The sequence below is a fragment of the Eulemur rufifrons genome, chromosome 16 (assembly GCF_041146395.1).
Source record: "Eulemur rufifrons isolate Redbay chromosome 16, OSU_ERuf_1, whole genome shotgun sequence".
Lineage (NCBI taxonomy): Eukaryota > Metazoa > Chordata > Mammalia > Primates > Lemuridae > Eulemur > Eulemur rufifrons.
In genome coordinates this window covers 80,242,541-80,266,234 of record NC_090998.1, presented here as the reverse complement: position 1 = coordinate 80,266,234, position 23,694 = coordinate 80,242,541, and the positions used below count along the sequence as shown (strand labels likewise).

The 23,694-nt window shown below is 44.4% G+C and overlaps 1 protein-coding gene across 1 annotated transcript in view; it reads left to right on the top strand.

The window, feature by feature from the left end:
* The window catches only part of NT5DC3 (5'-nucleotidase domain containing 3), a 55,638-nt gene that overhangs the window by 16,999 nt on the left and 14,945 nt on the right, over positions 1 to 23,694 (top strand). Inside the window, exons 2-6 of the mRNA XM_069489632.1 lie at positions 3,224 to 3,408; positions 11,158 to 11,232; positions 11,712 to 11,767; positions 20,227 to 20,317; positions 21,618 to 21,755. Coding sequence (XP_069345733.1) covers positions 3,224 to 3,408; positions 11,158 to 11,232; positions 11,712 to 11,767; positions 20,227 to 20,317; positions 21,618 to 21,755 — 545 coding nt within the window. The remainder of the gene's footprint in view (positions 1 to 3,223; positions 3,409 to 11,157; positions 11,233 to 11,711; positions 11,768 to 20,226; positions 20,318 to 21,617; positions 21,756 to 23,694) is intronic.

Below are 23,694 nucleotides of genomic sequence, written 5' to 3'. Positions count from 1 at the left end.
AAACTCATAGAGGTCTCTAGTGCTGTGTGCCCAAGAGCTAATTTATAGTCACAGCACCTTTCTGAAAACATTTGGACTGTCCGTTGACACGACTCAGGCCATGGGTTTCTGCTGGGCATTATCTCCACACACTGCTCTCCGACAGACAGTGCTGGCCCTGCCAGGGTTGAGCCCTCTGTGCAGGGGGAGTCAGTTAGTTCTCCTGAACTTCAAAGGAGAGGAAGTGCTTGGCAAAAACTTTATCTCCCAAACTCAGATCGTTTCATAATTTAAATATGTTTCCTTGAAGAGGTGGACAGTGTCTGACTTCCCTACCAGAATGAAGTTCTGTCTTCTTTCATGTTTTCTCTCTGTGGGTAGTAAAGATAAAATTTAGGCAAGGAATGGTATTCTTCCATGGTGGTTTTTTCTTTTTTTTTTTCTGAGACAGAGTCTCACTCTGTTTTCTGGTCTAGGGTACTGTGGCTTCAGCCTAGCTCACAGCAACCTCAAACTCCTGGGCTCAAGGGATCCACCTGCCTCAGCCTCCCAAGTAGCTGGGACTACAGGCATGCACCACCATGCACGGCTAATTTTTTCTATTTTTAGTTGTCCATATAATTTCTTTCTATTTTTAGTAGAGACAGGGTCTTGCTCTTGCTGAGGCTGGTCTCAAACTCCTGACCTCCAGCAGTCCTCCCACCTCAGCCTCCCAGAATGTTAGGATTACAGGTGTGAGCCACTGTACCCAACCCTGGTGGTCTTAAAAAAATAAAAAATGGTGCAGCAGCTATGGAAAACAGCAGGTTAGCTCCTTAAAAAATTAAAAATGGAATCACCACATCATTCAGCAATTCCACTTCTGGGTATTTATTCAAAAGGATTGAAAGCAGGGACTTGAGCAGGTATTTGCGTAGCATGCTCATAGCAGCATTATTCACAACAGCCAAAAGGTGGAAGCAACCCCAGGGCCCATTGATGGATGAATGGATAAACAAAAGATGCTACATACATATGATGGAATATTATTAAGCCTTAAAAAGGAAGGAAATGCTGACACTTGCTACATCACGGATGCACCTTGAGGACATTATGCAGAAAGACTGTGTGACTCCACTTCTGTGCGGTACAGAGAGTAGTCACATTCACAGGACAGAAAGCAGAATGGTGGTCACTGGAGAAGGGGGAGGATGAGTAGTTTAGTGGGTATGGAGTTTCAGTTTTGCAAGATTACAAGAGTTCCAGAGATGGGTGGTGGTGATGGTAGCACAACAAGGAGAATATACTTAATGCCACTGATTTGTGTACTTAAAAATGGTTAAGATGGTAAATTTTATGTGTATTTTACCACAATTAAAACCACAGAAACCCAAACCAAAACAAAAAGCTTACAGGTTTTCCCCATGCGTTGTTCACCGCACTTGCCAGTGCTCTGTGGGATGAGCAGAGGAAAAACTGGAAGCTGTTGGATGTGCCTGGGGTTCCCAGTGCGCCACACTGTCTGATAGAAGGTGCGCAGCGCCCAGCCCGGTGGGGCCACGTCGGAGCCCAGTTCTGGTCAGAGCTTGGGCCAGAGCATCAGGGCTGTCTCTCCGTTTCTTTGTCCTGACTGTAGAGTGTTGCTGTCATCATCCATTATGTACAAAAGGAATTCACTTTCTAAATTTGTACCCATTTATGCTCTTGTTTCTGCTTTGAGAAAATACATAACTGATGCATTAGTCAGGGGGCAGTCAGTTTATGCTTTAGAGTCTAAAGTTCAGACAGACTGTTTTGCGTTTTGTGAGTGGTTGATTCTTTTCATTATTCATGTTCGTTCTTAACTTTTTTATGTGACGGCTGCACAGGGAGCTGAGACCTTTCAAGCCTCCGATGCTGCTCCTCGTGCTTATTTTGAGGACGACAAACATCCACGCCTTCAGGTGATGCTGTTCGGGTGACTAATGCACCTCGGGCGCTCACTGCAGCAGGGGAATTCCGTGCAGCTTTTAAGATGTGCCGTTTGGTTGTGATTTTCCATCGTAGCAGTTTCTCCTTGAGGGCTTCACATCGTCTTCTCAAGTAATAGAAAGGGAGATGGACTTTCTCGCCAACACCACTTCCAAATATAAACTTCTAATTAAACAGGCTGTTAGAACCTCCCTTGCAAAGGTCATTTGTGAAAGTGGAGCTTTTGGTCGCTGTGTAAGTGATCCCGCCTTACTGACATCATATGGACAATCCCGTGTGGTCATATTCAGAAAATAGCATCCTTCACAGTGGCCCATTGATCACGGAAGGCCAGAAGATTTTTGGTATTAGATACTGAAGCTTGGGACTGCCGGCTTCTCCTCTTCCTCAAGACCAGCTCTTGTGAACTACCTGCCTCCAAGTTTTACAAAATATTATTGTTTGTTTACCATCCTCAGATCTGTCTTATTTGCAAAAGAAAAATAAAAGCCGTGGTTATTGTCTCATTGATTTTGATAAAAGAAACTAATGAAGCAATGCAAGTATTGGTGAATCTTCACTGTTTGGGTTTTCTTTATTTTTTTTTAGAGAGAGGATCTCGCTCTGTTGCCCAGGCTGGAGTGCAGTGGCCAGTCGTAGCTCACTGTAACTTCTAACACCTGGGCTCAAGCAATCCTCCCATCTCAGCTTCCCGAGCAGCTGGGACTACAAGTGCGCACCACCATGCCCAGCTGATTTCTTGATTTTTTTGTAGAGGCGGGGACTCGCCATGTTGCTTAGGCTGGTCTCAAATGGTCATCCTGCTTTGGCCTCCCAAAGTGCTGGGATTTCATGCTTGACCTAAATATTCTTTTTCAGTAACAGTTTTATTAGGATATAATTTACATACCATACAATTCACCCATTTAAAGTCTCCCCATGCACTGGTTTTTAGTATATTCAAAAGAGGTGTTCAACCATCATTGTCACCATAATTTTAGAATATTTCCATCACCCTCCTAAAAATTCTATACCCATTAACAGTCACTTCCTACTTACCCCCAACCCCCCAGTCCTAGGCAACCACTAATCTACTTTCTGTGTCTATAGCTTTGTCATTTCTGTACTTTTCATATAAATGGAATCATGGCACACGTGGTCCTTTGTGACTGGGTTCTTTCACTCCGCGTATTTTCAAGGTGAAGCAAATCAATCCTATATTCTAGTTTACTCATTTTTTTTTTTTTTTTTTTTAGAAATCATACTAACCCTTATTTATTATGTGATATAATGTATTTTTCTTCTTTCCTTCCAGAATTGGTTCCTTCAATTATGAGCAACTTGTTGAATCCAGATGCCATTTTCTCAAACAATGAAATGAGCCTGTCAGACATTGAAATCTACGGCTTCGATTACGATTACACCTTGGTGTTTTATTCAAAGCACCTCCACACGCTGATATTTAATGCTGCTCGGGACCTTCTCATCAATGAACACCGGGTAAGATCACAGGGGCCAGTCCCCTCCCTCCCGCTTTCCTCTTAGAACAACCTCGAGCTGACGTGGCCCCGTGCCCGGCACAGAGAAGTCGTTTAGTAAATTGTTGCTGAATGAATGAGTAGATTTTGTTCCATTCTGAATTTTCAAATGACTCTTATCTGGAAGATAGTTTTTTTTTTTTTTTTTAATCTTTAGATGTCTCTCTGGCCAAAGACTGTCCCCAGGTCCACACTAGTGGAGATGCGGCAGGAGATGTCTGCATTCTCACTTTTCACAGAGCAGTAACAGTTTCTCCCAGAGCTTCACAGGGTGGCAGCCTATTGAATTGTGGTTAGGAGAAATTCCGCAAATGATAGGCAGTGTTTTACCCTCAATACTGGTTTGAATTGCTAAGAGTAAAGAATATTGGAATGTCTTCTGAAGCACAGTAACACTGAGAGCTTTTAATGAGGAAGGACAAAAAGAAAATATTCAACGCTAGTGTTCTTTGGTCTGGTTGGAGTACACATTTTAGGAGTCAGGATGAGAAGCAACCTCAGAGGTCGTGTGACTAGTGTCCTTTGAGAACCCCCCAGAGCAGCCTGAGAAGTATGGCTCTAATCTCCATCTCTGACAGGAGCACCTTACCCCAGGAGGCTGTTCTGGTTTCTGGAAAGTTCTTCCATGGGTTGAACAATTCCGCCTTCACATAGTTTTCACCATTGGTCTCTTTTCTTCCTTCATCCATTCCTTAAGCCTTTAGTAAGTGCCTTGTCTGTGCCAAGACCTGCGGTAAAAGCAGGGAGGATGAAAGAAGGTGAGTAGGAGACAGGCATTGCCTATGGAGAACCAGCAACTTCGTGGGGGAGTTGGTCGTGTATGTGGATCAATTATGAAGCCTCCTTGTGGAGGCCTCTATAGACACCCAAATGGAGAGCTAAGGATGCTCAGAGGGTGGTTGGAATGACTTCTCTGCCTGAGGGAACTGGAGAAACAAATAAGAAGGTGGTATATTTCAACCTCCTCATGAAGGAGTTCGCTGGCAAAGGTGGGCTGGGGGTGGATGGGTGTGAGTAACCTAGAAATGCAAATCATGCAAACTAATATTTTATTCCTGACTGTCTGCGTACCAGACATATAATGGGCTGGTGCGTAGACCAGCCCATCATGCCCTCCAAATCTTCTCTTTTCCCAGGCTAATCATTATTAGCTGTTTTAACCATTCTCATTTCTCTCTTTTCTTTTCATCATCCTGGTCACTCTCCTTTGTGTGTGCCCTGGTTTGTCCCTCCCAAATGTGAGGCCTTGAACTGAAGGTGTTACCACAGGTGGGGTCTGCCTAGCACGGAATAGAGGGAGACCATCACCTCCCTGGTTCTGGATATCATACTTCTGTTAATGCAGCCAACATTTCCATTAGTTTTGGATCCTGACCATTTGATCCAGTATGTATTTACTGATCCCCTTCAGCTTTTGCTTATCAGTGGATCTAAGCAACTCCTTTTGTCCTTATCTAAAATTTAGAAATGGTATTTGCCAAAAAGACCCTTCTCTTCTGCCACTAAGCCAACAGCCAGCTTTCGTTAGTTATGGCCGCTTTACTAGAGCTAAGACCCCCAGCCACTTGCCATCCAGCAGCAGCAGGTCTTCATTTGCTCAAGAGACTGTCTTCCCTCCTGTCTAAACTGTGGTCCCTTCCCGAGATCGTGAGATGGGGGCAGACGAAGAACAAGGTGATTCTGCCCTTGCTTCCCATCTGCTACCCCAAGCTGTCCTTCATCACCCCATGGGAGATGCTGGGAGATGGAGCTGAAGGGGTGTTGCATTGGTGCTGGCATTCTAGTCCCAGGTCAGCTGCGTGTTTTCTGTGACTTTGATGCCACTTACAGAAAGCAGGCCGTGATCCTGACAGCAGTGCTTATCGATCGATTGCCTGCTGGGTGCTGAAAGCACAGGTTCTAAGCCTGACTGCTGGGACTCAAATCCTGGCCTTCACCACTTATTTCCTATGTAATCTTGATCAACCCACCCAGTTTCTCTGGGCCTCAGTTTTCTCCTTTGTAAAATGGACTAGTAACAGTGCTTTTTCATGGTGTCATTGTGATAACTAAATGAGTTAATATCTTAATATGTAAAGTGCCTGGCACATAGAAAACACTCAATGAATGTTAGCTATATACGAATATTGTTATTTTTAATCTGCACGACAACTCCGCACATATATGTCATCCCTGTTTTATGGTTGAGGAAACTGAGGCTCAGAGAGTTACGCTGCTAGATCAAGGCCACAGGCCAATGGGAGGCAGAACCAGGATTTCAACTCAGATCTGCCTGTTTCCAAGGGACTTGTGTGCTCTCCTGTATTCCATGTTGCCTCTTGTAGGGTTGATGACACCTCTCCATCCTATGGGTTTTTTGTTCAGATGAAAATGAAATATTCATGAAAGTAAAACATTTATGAACATAAAAAATTTATGAAATTTAGGGGGAAGAGAGATGAAATAGATGGATAAAATAAAAGGTGCAATCATTATGATTAGAAAAGACTCTAGATTTAAGATTATTGAAATTTCATGCTCATTACATCTATTTGTTGCTTTGATAAAAGAAATGTTATAATACTAATTACATCAGGCATATTAGTAGTGTCATTTATGCTTATGCAGATTTTTCTCTTGCTCTGATTTAACAAAATAATTCTTCCAAGATGCACTGAGTTCAGTGCCATTTTTTCCTGCTGAGACTGAATGCACTTTATGTACTTGGAGAGATGGAAAGACATCTGCTTTTGAGACACACAGTAACAGAACAGTAAATCTGCTATTTAGCGTCTTTCCAAAAAGCAAATGTAAAAGTTCCAGCTCCTTTGTAATTACCCTTTTTTTCACAAGAACAATTTTTTTTTACAAAAATGGAAATAAAAAAATTGGGTAATAACTGGATCTATATTTTCATTTCCTATGTCCACCAAGGAACAGAAAGGTATAGGTAGAAGAACTCTCGATTTCGGCTCTGAGAATCACACCTTTGTTCACATTCTCTTCTCATTGGTTGGCGCTGATGATTACCTGGCTGTTCAGATCCCCAGGGTACCATCGGCTGTGAGCCCTTACTCTCTGTATCCCACATCTGATCGCTCAGCAAATGCTGTGCGCCCTCTCTCTGTTTTAAATTTTAAATTTTAGGCTTATGGAAAAGTTGCAAAGATAACACTGAGTTCCTATATAAATACCCCATGCCCAGCTTCCCCTAATGTTAACATTTTACGTTACTGTGGTACATTTGTCACAACTAAAGAACCAGTATTGGCCAGGTGTAGTGGCTCACACCTGTAATCCTAGCACTTTGGGAGGCTGAGGTGGGAGGGTTGCTTGAGGCCAGGAATTGGGTGACCAGCCTGGGCAACATAGCGAGACCCCCCCCCCATCTCTACAAAAAATAAAAAACTTAGCCAGGCATGGTGGCACACACTTGAGCCGAGGAGTTCAAGGTTGCATTGAGCTATAATCGTGATTATGTTCCAGCCTGGGTGACAGAGTGAGATCCTGTATTAAAAAAAATAAAACATAAAATAAAAATTGGTACATTGTCATTAGCTAACGTCCATACTTTATTCAGATATTTTTAGTTTTGACCTAATGTCCCTTTCCTGCTCCAGGTTCCCATCCAGGACACCATATGACATTCGCTTGCCGTGGCTCCTTAGGCACCTCTTGGCTTTAACGGTTTCCCCTACTTTTCTTGTTTTTGATGACCTTGACAGTTTTGAAGAGTATCAGTCAGATACTCTGTGCATTTTCCTCATGAGTAGACGGGGTTATGGGTTTTGGGGAGGAAGACTGCAGAGATGAGTATGGTTTTCATTCCATCGTAGCAAGAGTCTGTGCTGTGCCCCAGGCCCCAGCGTCCCCTCCAGCCTCCTCCTACCTGCCCTTGCCGGCTGCTCTGGCCACACTGGCCTCCTTGCTGCTCCTCGAACTGCCAAACACCTTTCTACTTTTGTCTTTGGCATTGCTGCTTCCTCTGCCTTGGAGCACCCTTCCTGCCCCAGGCAGCCTGAGGCTTGCTCCTTGTTTTTTCTTTTTTTTTAGATTTGCAAACGCTCGTACTGCATTTTCTTCACAGAACATGCACTGAGGCATTATACTCTGCACGTGTGTATTTGTTTGTGGTCTGTGTGTATTTATTTGTGGTCTGCCTCCCTGCGGTAGAGTGGAAATTCTCAGGGGCGGAGACTTTGTCAGTTTTGTTCACTGCCGTATTTCCAGCCCCAGGCACAAAGTGCAGGTCCAGTAAACACTTGACATTCGCATCCACGAATTCCACAGGAAGTGAGAGAGCTGCGCTTCGTGCAAGGCCAGCACTCCGATGAGGTCATTCTTCCCTCGCTTCGTGTTTTGTGTGGCTTTCGGAGAGCTTTGTTTTCATGTTCTTCTGCCCTGCCTCTAAGTAAACTCATAATTTAGGCTACTTTAAACATCAACCGAGACCTCTGGAAAATGGATATGTTTATAGGTCTCTGGACCTCAGGAAGGCACGGGCGGTGTTGTAAGGTAGAGGTTACCAGCTGTATCCAGAGATTTTGTAACTGCCGGGGAATGAGGCACGTGGCCCAGCCGCAGGACTGTAGGAATTATACACACACGAGGATTCCTGGGTTCTCTGCTGCATTTTGGTATTAACTTTGCTTGAAGCCATAGGGACATTTCTGTAGCATTTGCAGGGGGACACTTTGCTCTTTCTTTACCAGCACACAGTAGCCTGCCCAGATGGTACCAGGGATCGAAGCAAATCCAGGCACCGAAGGAAACCCGACTGAGCCGAAATTAGAATTTTAATAAAAATCTCAAATAAAGGTCTTTTATCTTTTATATTTCTTATTGGTTTTAGGGATACCAGTTATTTCCATGATGCCTTACATGGGATGAGTTTTGTTTTTCTGGGTGGTGAAAAAGTTTCTACACCATTAGGAGACCTGAAAATCCAAAAAAAGAGTCTTGAAAATCTAGCCCTAAACTACGGGGGAGGAACGTAACCGCCTGGCTGGTGTGAGCAGCTCTGGCTTCCTGGGCTGGACGTTCCTGGTGACACTTGTTCCCAGAGGTGACACTTGTTCCCAGGTGTGCGCATGTGAGCGTGCCGGCAAGCAGCCCAGCGGGAGGGTGTCTTTGACTTGCTGGTTGTTTGGGGAAATCACAGTTGAGGGCAGGAGTGGTGCACAGAGATCACGCCCGCCCGCCATTTCATTTTGCAGATGAAGGAAGAGGCCTTGGAGGCGACTTGCCTGGAGTCCTGTAGGAGAGTAGCAGAGGCCAGTAGAGTGGCTCCTAAACCCCAGGCCTGCTGGTTCTCAGTCCAGCGAGGCAGCTCAGTTTTACTGAGCACGTGCTATGTGCCGGGCACTGCCCTGACTCCCCACATGCATTTTTGGACTTAATCATCTATGCTTCCAAAAGGGTAGGATTCTTGTTATCCTTACTTTGTAGATGAGAAAACCAAGGCTCTGAGAGACAGGAGGACCTAGCCCAGGGTCACTCAGCTAGCATGTGGTGGGACACCTGGTCTCTCAGCCTCGGAGCTGTGCTCTTTGTTATGAAATTGTTGTGTTGAGGCTCTTTTAGCTGCTTCTGCCAGTCCTCAGGGTCATTTACTATAGACTTTGGACCATTTGATAAATGTTGCCTATCTCTCAGGGGTGGCTCTCCAAGAAAAACAGCGAGAGTGAGAGGTGGGGGATTGTGAGTGTGTGCGGGGCTGTGCCCTTCTGGGGAGCCCAGATGAACCTTGTTAAAAGAAAGAAATGCCGGACTTCTCAGCAGTGTACACACTCTTATCCATGCCCCAGCTTTCAGCTAAGATACCATGAATCCTTTCAGCAAACTTACTGAGCCCCTCCGAGGTGGCAGGTGCTGCTGTCCCTGGGGGTGACGAGTGTCCAGCGTGGTGGCTCAGAGTTGGCTCAGAATGCATTATGTGGTGGTTAGGGGGGACCTGGGCGTGACACAGAACTGGGTTCAAATACTGACCTGACCGCTCTCTAGCTGTGTGACCCTGGGCAGATCCCTTGACTCTGATCTTCAGATTATTCAACAGGAAAAGCGGCATGAGATGCCCGGCCTCCTTCTTGTTGGTATAGAGAGGAATAAAGAAGGTAAAGCCGTAGAAAGTGTCTAGCGTATGGCACATAGCAGATGCTCAGTCAAGACACCTGTCTCAGTGACATTTTAAATATGTCTTTCCTATCTGTCCTCTTACTCATTCATCACCCCTGAGTTTGAAAGGAGATTGCAGAGCTGGTGAAGTCCCTTGGCCCCTCCTCAGTAGGCAGAACTGTGGTTTCAGGCGTTGGGTTCCGTGGCAGCTGTGTCAAGTATGTCAGTGAAAACGCAGGACCGTACACAGTGTTCAGAATTCTTGGAGACGCCCATGAGTGGTAATACCAGTTTGGTGATTTCTTGGCACGCGTGGCAGGTGGTAGATAAACGAGCCCAAATGTGACATTTGAGTCAGTGCTTTGTGCAGTTTGACTTGAGAACTTGCTGCGTGCGGGTCAACCTGGTAGTCCCAGGAAATGTTCTTGCACAAATGGGACCCTGGCCATGAAAAGTTAGCAGCGCACCCGTGCAGGGAGGTTTCCTGGGCGTCTTAGTAGTTGTCAGGTTTTTACATAAGCAGTTTACATCATGATTGGGAGAGCCTGGCGATGTCGCCTCCCTGGACTCAGGAATAGATATTCTGTCCCGCAGGCCTGTGCTTCAGGGCACAGGGGGCGTGGGGAGAGCAGGGGTGAAGGACCGAGCCTGAGTCTCCACCCACCATGCCTCACCCGGGTGGCCCAGGCCAATTGGTTCCTCTGATGTCCCCTCTGTAAAATGAGGGCGGCAGGGCCTGCTGTGTCATAGCAGCAGAAGTGGTGACTGCAGGTTGGTGCTGCCAACTGGGTGGCTGGTGTTCTAATTCTGAGATTTGGGGAGGGAGACAGGACTTGGAAGCAGTGCAGTAGATAGGGAGGAGACAGGGATTTGTCATAGTGTGAGGAATGGCTTAATAGCACCAGGGGAGGCACGAGTGCAGAAGTCATGAGTGTTCTGAGACAGGGTGTTGGGGCAGCAACTGGGAGCCAGGTGCTGAGAAACCCAACAGCTATGGGGGCCATGGTGGAGGGTGAGAGCTGCCAGATGTCCAGATGAGCAAAGTGGTGAAGGCTATGTGGAGGGCCCCCCATGAAACATTTTCACCTTGGGTCTCTCTGTGCAAGTTGGGGCCATTGCGGCTGCTGCATTGAGGTGCTCAAGTAAGAGCTGAATGGGTGGTTGACAATGTGTTTGGGAAAAGTTACGCTTCTAGTAATAGAGGGGACCTTCCAGCTTCTCCCTTTTAGTGGCCTTAAAAACAAGAGGAGGGAGTGATGGCTCAAGAGAGGAGCGGATGTGTTGCTGGGGTCTCAGGGTTCTGGGGTTCTAGGGACCCAGGGAAGGGGTGCGCCGGGAGAGGAGAGTTAAGATGTGAGCAGTTGAGGGGGAAGGGGATGAGGCCCAGCTTCAGCTTGGGCGGATCAGCTGTGCTCGGGGCAGGTTGGAGGCCCTGTGGTCGGCGTGGTTGCCAGGAGGTACTTGGGCTTGAAGCAGAGGTGCAAGCTGTGGTCTGTCCTTCTGAGCCCACCTTCCCACCAGAGCACATCAGCTACCTCGGCCTGTGTACAAGGGCCAGATAAGGACACCATCCTGAACTTCATATGCTGTTGGCTGAAACCGATTCCTTCTTTTTTAGTACCCTGTGGAAATCAGGAAGTATGAGTATGACCCCAGTTTTGCAATTCGTGGACTTCATTATGATGTACAGCGGGTAAGTTTACTTCTCATGTTTTTTTTCTACAGTGTAATGGTGTTTGAAAATAAAATGCACTCTTGATGCTTTTCTTTGCTGAACAGGTAAATTGGTTTTAAATTATGTTATGTAGGGCTGCAGAACCAAATTATTCAAATATCTTTGGGTAAAATCTTTTTGAAGAGACTACGTGTTAGAAAAGCTTGAATGCATTTAGCTATTTGGGATGTACCATTTAGTCATTTTGGTGTTTTGAGGAGGAGCCAGTTGCCATATCTTTTTTTTTTTTTTTTTTTTTTTTTTGGCTTTTGTAGATAGGCAATTTCCTTAAAGAGCTGTACAGCACTTTAATTAACAAGCAAGCCTTTCAGGAACATACAGTGTGCTTCCTTGTTAGGGCAACCCAATGTTGAGAGGATCCATGATGACTCCTGGATTGTTCATTGAATATGCAAGTTGTGCGTTATTTACATGTGCATATGTTTGTGTTTTTAAAGGCAGTATTGATGAAGATTGATGCTTTTCATTACATCCAGCTGGGAACTGTCTACAGGTAAGAGTAAAAAGGAGATAAATTTACTTCACCCAGAATAACCAAGTGGCTTTGGGTTTTAGGACCCACTGACTGTTCAGTGATGAGGAGGGCTCGAGTGTGTGTATTAGGATTCATTCATTCATCCACTCGCTCTTCCAAGAGCATTTTTTCGGACCTGCTGTCGTGCTGGGTGTGGAGGGTTTGGCTTACAAGGATGCCCTCAGGGACCTGGGAGTGTGGGTGGGAAGCTACACAAGTAAATGGCTGTTGTCTACAGTGACAAAGGTGATGACAGAAATGTGCTCATACCGTTAGGGAGCACTCTGGGGGTCTCTGGTGGACCCTGGGGGAAGGACTGGCTTCCTGGAGGTGACAGCTGAGGAGCTGAGGGAGGGTCCAGGTGAGGCTTGGGGGAGAGGGCCGTGGGGGTGAGGCAGCAGGGTTCTTGGTGCCACCATGGGAGTCAGATGGTTTGGATGTTGAGACTTTTTGCCCTCTGTTTATTAGAATTAATAGAAGTACTTCATGTAGCCAGAAATCTTTGTCACTTTTAAAATGGAGGGTTTTGCCTTTCTTAATTCTCTAATTTGGGAGGGGATTTAGGAGTATGATTTGTATTTATGTTCCTAGGTTATGAACTTTTAAAAAAGTGTGCATATCTTAGCTTAGAGTCTTCTCTCACAAACTGTTAAAATTAATGCTCATTTATTTTTTCATCAAAGTAAAACATACGTACAGTTACAATCAAATGGTATTAAAGTCATCACAGGGGACAGCAGCCTCTGTCCCCCAGTCCCCACCCAAACCCTTTAAGCTCTTTAGATTTTTTTTTTCTGGTGTTTTTTCCTTCCTGTTTCTAAATAATGTGTTCATTCTTCTATTTCCTGATTTATTAATTCCGGACACCGTCCCTGCTGTGATAGACGAGGGCTTAGCTCTCTGGCACTCTTCACCAATCCTGCCCGACCATCTTCACCATCATTCTTCTCATCTCATTAAGATCTCAGGATTTGGTGGTTGTACCAGTCGTTATTTACGTTATGACTCTGGAGGTGTTGTACACTCTTTTAAAACATTTATTTTTGGATACACAATTATACATATTTATGGGGTACATGTGATGTTTTGATAGAGGCTTGTAATGTGTCATGATCAAGTCTGGGTAATTGGGCTATTCATCACCTCAAACATTTATCATTTCTTTGTGTTGGAAGTATTCCAAATCGTCTCTTCTCTATTTTGAAATATGCAATATATTACTGTTAGCTGTAGTCACCTACTGTGCTAGCAAACACTAGAAATTATTCCTTCTATCTAACTTTATGTTTGTGCCCATTAACCAACCTCTCTTCATGCCCCCGACCCACCACCCTTCCCAGCCTCTGGTAACCACCGTTCTGCTCACCACCACCATGAGATCCACTTTCTTTTATTTTAGCTCTCACATCTAAGTGAGAACATGTGATATTTGTCTTTCTGTGCCTGGCTTATTTTACTTAATATCCTGTCCTCTAGGTTCATCCATGTTGTTGCAAATGACAGGATTTCATCTTTTTAATGACTGAATAATATTCTATTATGTGTATATGCACATTTCCCTTATCCATTTATCCATTGATGAGCACTTAGGTTGATTCCATACCTTGGCTATTGTGAATAGTGCTGCAATAAACACGAGAGTGCAGATATCTCTTTGATATACTGATTTCCTTTCTTTTGGATAAATACCCAGCAGTGGGATCATGTGGTAATTCTGTTTTTAGTTTTACGGGGAACCTCCATACTGTTTTCCATAGTGGCTATACTAATTGACATTCCCACCAACAATGTATGAGTTCCCTTTTCTCCGCATCCTTGGCCAGCATTTGTTATTTTTTTTTTTTGTCTTTTTGGTAATATCCATTGTAATTGGGGTGAGATATCTCATTGTGGTTTGGATTTGCATTTACCTGGTGACTGGTGATGTTGAGCATTTTTTCATATACACGACCATTTGTATGTCTTCTTTTGCGGAATGTCTGTTCAATTCCTTTGCCTACTTTTTAATGGGATTATTATTTTTTGTTTGTTTTTTCTGTTGAGTTCCTTATGTACCCTGATTATTAATTCCTTCTTGGATGGGTAGTTTGCCAATATTTTTTACCATTCTGTAGGTTGTCTCTTCACTCTGTTGTTTCCTGTGCTGTGCAGAAACTTTTTAGCTTGATATAATCCTATTTGTCTATTTTTGCTTTTTTTTGATCATGGTTTTAAAATCTTAGCCAAAAAAATCTTTGCCCAGACCATCATCCTGAAGCGTTTCCCCAATGTTTTCTTCTAGTAGTCTCATGCTTTCGGCCTTACATTTAAATCTTTAATCCATTTTGATTTGATTTTTGTATATGGTGAGAGACAGGGATCTAGTTTCATTCTTCTGCACATAGTTACCATTTTTCCTAGTAGCAGTTATTGAAGAGATTGTCCTTTCCCCAATGTATATTCTTGGTGCCTTTGTTGAAAATCAGTTGGCTGTAAATGGCTGTAAATGCAATTTATTTCTGAGTTCTCTGTTCTGTTTCATTGGTCTTTGTGTCTGTTTTTATACCAGTACCAGGCTGTTTTGGTTACTATAGCTTTGTAGTATGTTTTGAAGTCAGGTAGTGCGATACCTCCAGCTTTGTTCTTTTTGCTCAGAATTGCTTTGGCTCTTCCGGGTGTTTTGTGGTTCAGTATACTTTAGGATTGTTTTTTTCTATTTCTGTGAAGACTGTCATTGGCATTTTGATAAGAATTACATTGAATCTGCAAATCACTTTGGGTGCTGCAGACATTTTAACAATATTAATTCTTCTACTCCATGAACATAGGCTATTTTTCTATTTTTGTGTGTGTGTATACTCTTCAGTTTCTTTCATCAGCACTTTATAGTTTTCATTTTAGAGCTCTTTTACTTCTTTGGTATTCCTAGGTATTTTTCCTAGGCATTTTTTCATTTTTTTGGTAACTTATCTTGTTCACTCTTAAGCCAGGTGACTATTTTCTTCTTGTATAGTGTTTGGTTTTTCTTAGATTTAATAATAATTTCATTTTTTGTTTGCTTAGTTTTCTGTGTGAGTATCTCTGATTGTTTCCACATGTTCCGTCATAAATGTCAAGCATGTATTTATTTGCCAATAATTCAAATGTTTTCAATAATCTATGTTACTTTTTTTTTTTTTTTTTAATTGACTGTCCCCCTCCTGTTCTGATCTGGTTTGGTTGCTTGTCCTGGGATTTCCCTTTGTCACTTTCCCTGTTTCCTGGTTTCCATCTCTTCCTCTTTCTGGCTTTACTTCCTCATTTTGCTGGAGCATATCCTCTAGTAGTTTCCTGGTGCCTTGTGGTGCTGAGCCTTTCTGGAGATCTGTGGCAGTTAATCAGTTCTTGCTGGTGTCCCTTTGCAGGCCTCTGTTCTCAGTGTTGTTAAGTCATCTTCCTCCTTCCTTCTTTGCATCCACCATTTGTCTTCCTACGTCTTGTTGAGATGTCTTATCCATTGCCATCTTTGCTCTCATTTCCTTTCTCATTTTAATGGTGTTTCAAGAGGAGGAGATGGAGATGATAATAATATTAGTAATAATAAATAGTGACTAACAAATATTGAGTCTTGCTATAGGACGGGCACTGTTATAAGGGTTTTATCTAAGTTCACTCATTTGATCCTCAAAATAACCTTATAAAGTAGGTACTATTATCAGTCCCAGAGATGTTAAGTAACTTGCCCAAGGTCACACAGCAAATAATTGCCCTGGGCTAGAGTTTGGACCTGGGCAGTCTGGCTCCAGAGTCTGTGCTCTTGGCCAACCATGCTGTGGTGAGGGCTAATTGGAGTCCCTCAGCATATCTTTTTTCCAGGGGGTAATGAATCTGTTTTAATCTATACTATTAAAAATAATCTTTCCATTTATTTTGTAAGTAACTTAGGTATATTAAATATAACTGAATACTTTTGTGCACATGTCTCACTTTCTTAGGAAAAATCTCTAGAAGTAAAATTTCTGGGTGAACATGCTTATTCATTTTAAGGCTTTTGAAATGGCTTAAATGACTTGCAGAAAGATTATACCACTCCCAAGAGACTTGCTTTTCAGTTTGAAGTTGTTTCTATACTTAACATATTCCAAATTTTAATTTCCTCTTCCTAAACCACCTAAATGGATACTCACTCATGCATGCATGCATTCATTCTGTCAACCTAAATAGCACACAAAGGCTCTCTAAAAGAAAAGATATTTATTTGGGAATAGAGCACTGCAGTAGGAATACACATGCCATAGTAAACTATGTGTGTGTTCAGGGAGGTAAAGGAAGACAAAGGTTTTTAAAGGAAAAAATGAGGAGGATTATGTAATTGTGTTTGCAGTAATTATCCTTGGCCACAAAGATCAGTAACAAGGGTGACACCAGTCCAAGGTTGAGCAGGCAGTTGCTGGACGGATGTCCTTGCAGAATTATTTTTTGTGTAAGATTGTGATAGCCTTTGTGCAAGGTTGTGGTTTTTGCAATCTTTTGTGATAGTTTTTATAAGGCATGCAAGTGTGAGAACCTGCTTTTCCTGGCCTTTCGTGGCTCTATTTGTCAGGGTTTTCTTATTATTAGTGACTCCATTTTGGTTCTGACAATTTTCACAATTCCCTTGTTCACTCCTTACTAATAGCTCCCAATGTTTGCCCCAAATTATTCTAGCAGTGGCGGTGGGGGAGGGATAAGGAAGGCAAGGTTGTCCATGTTTATGGAAATCCTCACCAGATCTTTTGGTTCTGTCCCTGCATTTCTTTCTTCTGTTATCCTCTGGTGTAGACACTTAGCCCTTCTCCCCTGGGCTCTGGGAGTTTTCTGCAGTGCAGCCCATCCTGGATATTGTTCCTAGACTAATTTCCCTCAATCATTACCCCCAACTCCCCCCTCCTCTGAAACCCTGGATGGCTTGCTACTGTCTGCTGAATGAAGTCCAAGCTTTAGGCTCAGGCTGAGGTTTGAGATTTTTATCAACCTACTCTAAACTCTCAGCTTCCTCTTCTTCCAGACACAGCTCCTTTACATATTGGAATGGTTAAGACTCTTGGTTGCAAGTGACTGAAACCCAACTCAAACTGGCTTAATCAAAAACACAATATTGGCTTACATTTATTTGTACAGCCCAGGGACAGCACTCCTTGCAGGAGTGGCTGGCTCCAGGGGCCAGATGATGATTGTCATAACTCTTTCCTTCTCCTGGCTGTCTTCCTCTCTTGTGTGGCTCATTCTCAGGCAGGCCCCTCTATGTGGGGACCCCTGGCAATATCAGGCTCTCATCCCCCCAGCACCAGGTTGAGAGGACAGAGGAGCTTTGCTTCTCTATGGTTCAGCCAGAGTCTCAGGACTGAATCTCATCAGAATGGGTCATGTGCTTGGTCCTGAACCAATATGATGAAGGGGGAATTGACACCAGGCAGGCGAAAACAACACATGGATTCTTTTCCTCTGAGTTCTCCTTTCTCACACTTGGCACTTGCTCCTGCTGGCATCGTTCCACCATGATGCAGTTTTCCCTCCTCTCTGCTTCTTGAAATGCCACCCACCCTTCACGGCCAACTGGTGGTGAGTCTTCCCCTCACTTTGCCAGCCTGCAGGGGTCTGTGTCTCCTCTCCTGTGGTCCACACCATCCTTAGGACTCCTTATCATCATCTTTCTTCTGCTGATTTATGAAAGTGTCCCTTGGGTTGAGGAGTATGGCAGGAGGAGCCCGCCGAGGCGTTTGGGGGGAAGGAGGATCAGAGTTTGGATGTGGGAGTTCACTGTGGCATCAGTGCTGAGCCTGGGTGTGGCAAGCCGAGCCCCAGAGCGAGCGTGTGTCACACACGCTTCCTGGGTGGGAACCCCAGCTCCGCTGCTCACACGTGTGTGGTCTTGAGCAAGTTCTGGCTCCCCTGAAAGCTTCGCTTCCCTCCTCTGTAAAACAGCCACGGTTCCAGTGCCAGCCCGAGGGGTAGATGGGAAGATGAAACATGCTTGGAACAGTGCCCAGAGTTTTATGGGCACGCAGAAATCTCACTTCTCTTTCCCCCCAGAAAGCGTCATGAATGAGAGAAGGGTGGGAAGAAAGTGTCAGCCTCCACCTCGCTTGTTCCCGAGAACTGCAGGGGTCTGTCCTACCCCAGAAAGGCTGAGAGTGTTCCCACCACAGTCCCACTAACAGAATTGACAGCGCTTACTGTAAACCAGCCGTTCTGTGTGTCATAGCTTGAATCTGCTCAGTGATGTCAGAGAGTAGGCACCCTTGTTGTTCCCTGCTTTAAGGATGAAGACGTTGAGACCCAAAGAGGGTAAACTACTTGTCAAGGTGATACCCCTAGCAATTATGGGAGCTGGGATTTGAACCCCGGGCAGGCTTGTTCGCATCTGTGCTCTTAACCTCTCCGTTTCTCATAACCCCACACGGGGCTGGAGAAAGGGGCTTTCGGTTTGATTTCAGCGCTGGTGCAGGCAGCATTCAGACGTGGCAGAGCAGTCTGCCATCTGCCCATGCCTGTCGCGGTTCCGCTTGACTCTGCGTTTGCTGCAGCTGCCTCCTGGGGAACGCAGCTGACTGGAGCAACTGCCTTCACCGCCTCTTCTGAGCTGACATTTGGATGCCTGGCCCTTGGAATTGCAGCCTGTGTGGTGGCAGCCGTGGCTTCCAGATGCCTTGGGCCTGAGTGTCAGGCAGGGAAATAACTCTCACCTGGCAGAATCTCCCCACTTTTTATATCATCTCTCTGAGCATGAGAGCCTTGGGAGTGTTGGACGCCTGCCCGTTGCTACGCAGCGAGAGCTCTTCCCAAGGTCACTGCCTAGAATGATCTGGTTTAGTGCCAGTGGCTTATCTGATTTCTGGAGCAAAGATAAGGGGAGTACAGTGCTGCTTTTATTTTCAAAGGCCAGTAGTTGTAGCAACTTAATCAAGATCAAAGGCAAAATATTACTGAATGTACTCGGATACTTTTAGAAGTAATATGGGGGACGGAGATTGGAGGAAAGCGGTTGAAGTGATATTTTTAATTTTTTTTTTTTTTTTTGAGACAGAGTCTCACTCTGTTGCCCAGGCTAGAGTGAGTGCCATGGCGTCAGCCTAGCTCACAGCAACCTCAAACTCCTGAGCTCAAAGGATCCTCCTGTCTCAGCCTCCTGAGTAGCTGGGACTACAGGCATGTGCCACCATGCCCGGCTAATTTTTTCTATATATGTTTTTAGCTGTCCATGTAATTTCTTTCTATTTTTAGTAGAGATGGGGTCTTGCTCTTGCTCAGGCTGGTCTCGAACTCCTGAGCTCAAACGATCCGCCCACCTCGGCCTCCCAGAGTGCTAGGATTACAGGCGTGAGCCACCGCGCCCGGCCAAGCTGAAGTGATATTTTTATTAACATTACACATCAAGACATAAACTACATTGTATACATATTTTAATAAGGGCCCTGTGGTTTTGTATGCTAAGCAACCCGTTTCATTGGTGCCTATTTCTCAAGCATCTGTCCTCTACAGGGTGGGTGGCAGAGCAGATGTGTCCCCTCATCACCCTCTGGGGTGGGCAAGTCCAGGTGAGCAGGTGAAAGCACCTGCTCACATCGCTGATGGTAGAAGCAGGGGTGAAACCCTGGCCACGGACTCCAAAATTCTTTTTTTTTTTTTTTTTTGCTGTATGCGGAGGGGCTGGATTCATTTGCAAATTCCAGAGGCAGACAGGTGGTGGATGTTACTTTGGCTTTTTACAGATAAGGAAATGGGCTTTCAGTGCCACAAAGCATTTGGGGTCCTTCCCTGTCCAAGATGGTGGTGCCACTGGGCTTCCTGCCTCATGTCACGGGGTTTAGTCCACTGAGCCACGTGTGTGACATTCCACCCTCAGCACCTGTCTCAGGGGAGAGTATTGGGGGGCAGCAGGATGTTGATGGAGATAAAAATACCCTTTCTTTGTCCTAATGTATTAAAATCACTTAAAAAGTGGTCCCAAAGCAAGTCATTAGGAAGGCTTGTGCCTTAGTAGTTTAAGAGCCTGGGCCCTAGAGCCGGAAAGCCTGGATTCTAATCCTGACCCACTACTTTCTACTTCGGTGACCTGCCAAGGTACATGACCTTTCTGTGCCTCAGTTACCTCAGCTGGACAATGGGAAGACTATTCGTACCTCCCTTCTAGGAACACTGAGGAGTAAGTGTGATTCACATCTGGCAAATAGTAGATGCCATGTAGCATTAGCTATTACTATTCTTGCTCTTGTTACCAACAGAACAGTAATAGTGGTAAGAGTAGTAGTGTCTGGCCTGTTATTTGTAGCATTCACTTGTGGCACATTTGTGGTCTTGCCTATTATTTGTAGCATTCACTTGTGGCACTGGTGACAGCAGTGTCTGGCACCCAGCTGTAAAATCCCAGCAGTGGACAGAGGTCTGAAAGTCGCTGCTCTCCAGGTGAGCTCTTTAACAACACCGTCTGATTCTTCCAGAGGCCTCAGTGTTGTCCCTGATGAAGAAGTGATTGACATGTACGAGGGGTCCCACGTGCCCTTGGAACAGATGAGTGACTTTTACGGAAAGGTAATGAGAAGCACTTTATTTATTTAAAGCAGCCCGTCTTTCTCCTTCTTAAAACATGACCTCGGAGATACAGGAGCTTGAACGGCTGGTCTCACCTCCTGCGCGTGTGGAAGGGACAGGGAGATTTGAGATTGTGTTTTGAGAGGGGCCAGTATGTCATGATTCTCCTTTCTTAAGCCCTTCCTCCCTGCCTGGTGGAGGCTCTTGTCACCTCTCTCGTGCCTAGCCCTGTTTGCCACCGCATTCGGAGTGTCCCTGCTTGCTCGGAGGGGGCTCAGCAAGGACCAGGGGCTGTTGGTGCCCAGGTGTCGCTTCCCCTGAGCCATGGCTGCAGACTGCCAGAGATTGATGGCCACGCGGCGACCCTTTTTGCCTGAAGGGAAACCTCTGCTTTTCTAACTTTTGTGGTTCTCTTTGCTCTCGGAATTTTTGCTTCTTGTCGTATGAGAGGCACTCACTTGTTCGCCTTGTCCAGATGAAAAGGAAGATGTACAGTCAGCCAGTAAACTTGGTACAGACGGCCCCTAACTGATGATGGTTCAACTTAACAATTTTTTGACTTTGCGATGGTGTGAAACCATTGCAATTTCGATGTCAATGACAGTATTCAGTAAGTGACATGAGATAGTCAACACTGTATTATAAAATAGACTTTGTGTTAAATGGTTTTGCTCAACTGTAGGTTAATGTAAGTATTCTGAGCATGTCTAAGGTAGGCTTGGCTAAGCAATGATGTTTGGTAGGTTAGACTTATAAATGCACTTTTGACTTGTGACGAGTTTATCAGAATACAACACCATCGTAAGTGGCGGAGCATCTATTGCATAAATTGCAAGCATTCAGAGAAAGGCTGTTTTTTAAGCTTAAATATGGACTGCAAGGGTGTGCTCCAGTTCAGGAGAGTTAAGTGGCTTTGTACACTGTCACATGGGCAATAGTCTATTTTCCAGCTTTCCTCTATGTTTCCTGAAAGAACACGAACTTGAAGTTGGACGAGCGCATGAGAGAGTGGGAGGGCAGGGCGGTCAGGCTCTTGGAAATCAGGGCGTTTCCGTGGACATTGTAGTCATGCTTAGAGCAAGACATCTGGAACAAGGGAACATTTTACTTTTTTCTTAGAATTTTCCTTTTTCAATGGAGAGGCTTCTAAATGTTGATGTCTGATTTCAGACTTCTGACTTCTAAGAAGTCTTCCTTGTCCTGACTTCTAAGAAGTCTTCCTTGTCCCCAGTGCTTTGTTGCAGGTGGCTCTGCCACTGGTATGTGCCCCATTTCTAAAGCACCTCCTCCCTGTCCGCAGAGTTCTCACGGAAACACCATGAAGCAGTTCATGGACATCTTCTCCCTGCCCGAGATGACCCTCCTGTCCTGTGTGAACGAATACTTCCTGAAGAACAACATTGACTATGAGCCCGTTCACCTGTACAAAGATGTCAAGGTTGTATCGACAGTCAGATTACGGGGCTGTGTCTCTCTCAGCTTTGCAGGGGAAGTAACTGAGCCTTCAGCCTCCTTTCTAGGTTAGGTGCTTTGAATAGTCTCTGAGCTGGGATCTCTATTTGCGGTTTAACCTTGAAAATTGTAAGAAAGATGTTGTTACATCAGGAGAATTGGAAATCAGTCAAGTTTTTTGTTAAAACAAGATGGTGCTCACACTGCTGTCTGGGTTTCTAATCAGAAGGCCAGGGCAGCGCACCCGCCCAAAGAGATGAGGGGGGACGGCGTGGGGTGTCCCTTCCTCATGAGAAGAGATGACGTTCATGCCCCAGGGTGAAGTTTCCCAGAGGGGATACCTTTCTCTCTTGCCCACAAAGGTTCCATGTGGCTCTCTGAGGCCCTGCAGAAGCCATGCAAGAATCCGGTCTGAGAGGGATAGAGACAGATGGAAACATTTATATCCACATACACAGCAAGTCCTTAATGTCTGTAGGTTCTTGGTAACTGTGACTTTGAGTGAAACCGCATACAGCAGGTCCTGGAGGAACGCTGTTTTCTTCTACATCGTTTTGTTATAACGTGGATGAGGGGAAGAAAATTGGTTTTGTTATATGTCATTTCTCTTAAAGTCGCACTTTCTAAGAACCTATCAAAAACAGTAAGCACTTACAGTACACATTATTTGTATTTATATATTCAAATATTTAAATTTATATTTATACTGACATGTGTTTATATACGTTCTTTAAGCTGTATGAACTTTTCAATACTAAAAGATATCTTTATGTTAGTTATATATATATAACATGATATTTATAAATATATACTTATATGTAATATATATTTATTTAAAATATTTATATTTTAGAAAGATATATGTTTATATACTAAAATATTTTTATTATATGTTTATTGACTAATTTTAAATTTTGACTGCCCCAAATCCTGGGTTTTAGGAAGATAAAGGATGAATTATAGTTTCTTAACATCAGTCTGGTATTATCTGAACTAAATGTAAATATTTGGCTTCTGTTCTTTTCGTTACACAGACGCTTTGTCTTTAAAAATCTTTAAGAATCACTTGTAGCAACACTTTGCATTCATGAGGCAAGATGTTTATTTAAAAGTTCAGTTTTTACTACAAGTATTACTACCATTAATAGCAACACTTATGTAGAGTTTACTAGGTCCCAGACACTGTTCATGCATGTTAACTCACGACATATTCACAATAATGCCTTGAGGTAGGTACTATTATTATCATCCCATTTTATAGAGAAAGAAATTGAGGCACAGAGAGGTTAAGTAACTTGTCCGGGGTCATACAGCTAGTAAGTAGCAGAATCTTGATTTTAAGCCGGTCAGTGCGCCTTGCATTTAATCACTGCCTTCTGCTGCTGGTGTGAAATTGAAACAGGCCTGTGCTGAAAGGTAATTGGGGTTGAGATTACAGTCCAGAAGTGCCCACTCTTGACAGAAATCTCCCACCAATCGTCTAAGGCTTAGGCACAGTTTTGCTTGCAGTCCAGTCTCTTGCTATTGGCTCTAGAAAGTTTCCATATTCCTCTAGGAGTGCCTCCCCGGAGAGACCCTGTGCCCTGCCACCTGCAAGTGACACTCTGCTTGATACCCACCAAGCATCAAGCTGCCACACCCCTGAGCCTACAAAGGGTTAATCATCTCTTCCTTCTCTTTCTCTCCTCCCCATTCCTGTGCCTGCCAGTTGGACCACATCTCTGTCTGAGCTGCAGTCTGATTGACAGTTCTTGGCCTATTGGTAATACCAAAGAGAGAAGGAGGAACCTGGTATCTGTTTGTCTCTGCCTCTCATTCCCGATTACAGAATCTACTGCTGGGGTCTAGGGATGGAGATGGGTGCAAAGATGAGAAGAGCAATCACTCCCTCTGTCTAGATGAACTGGCATCATTTGTTCACAATA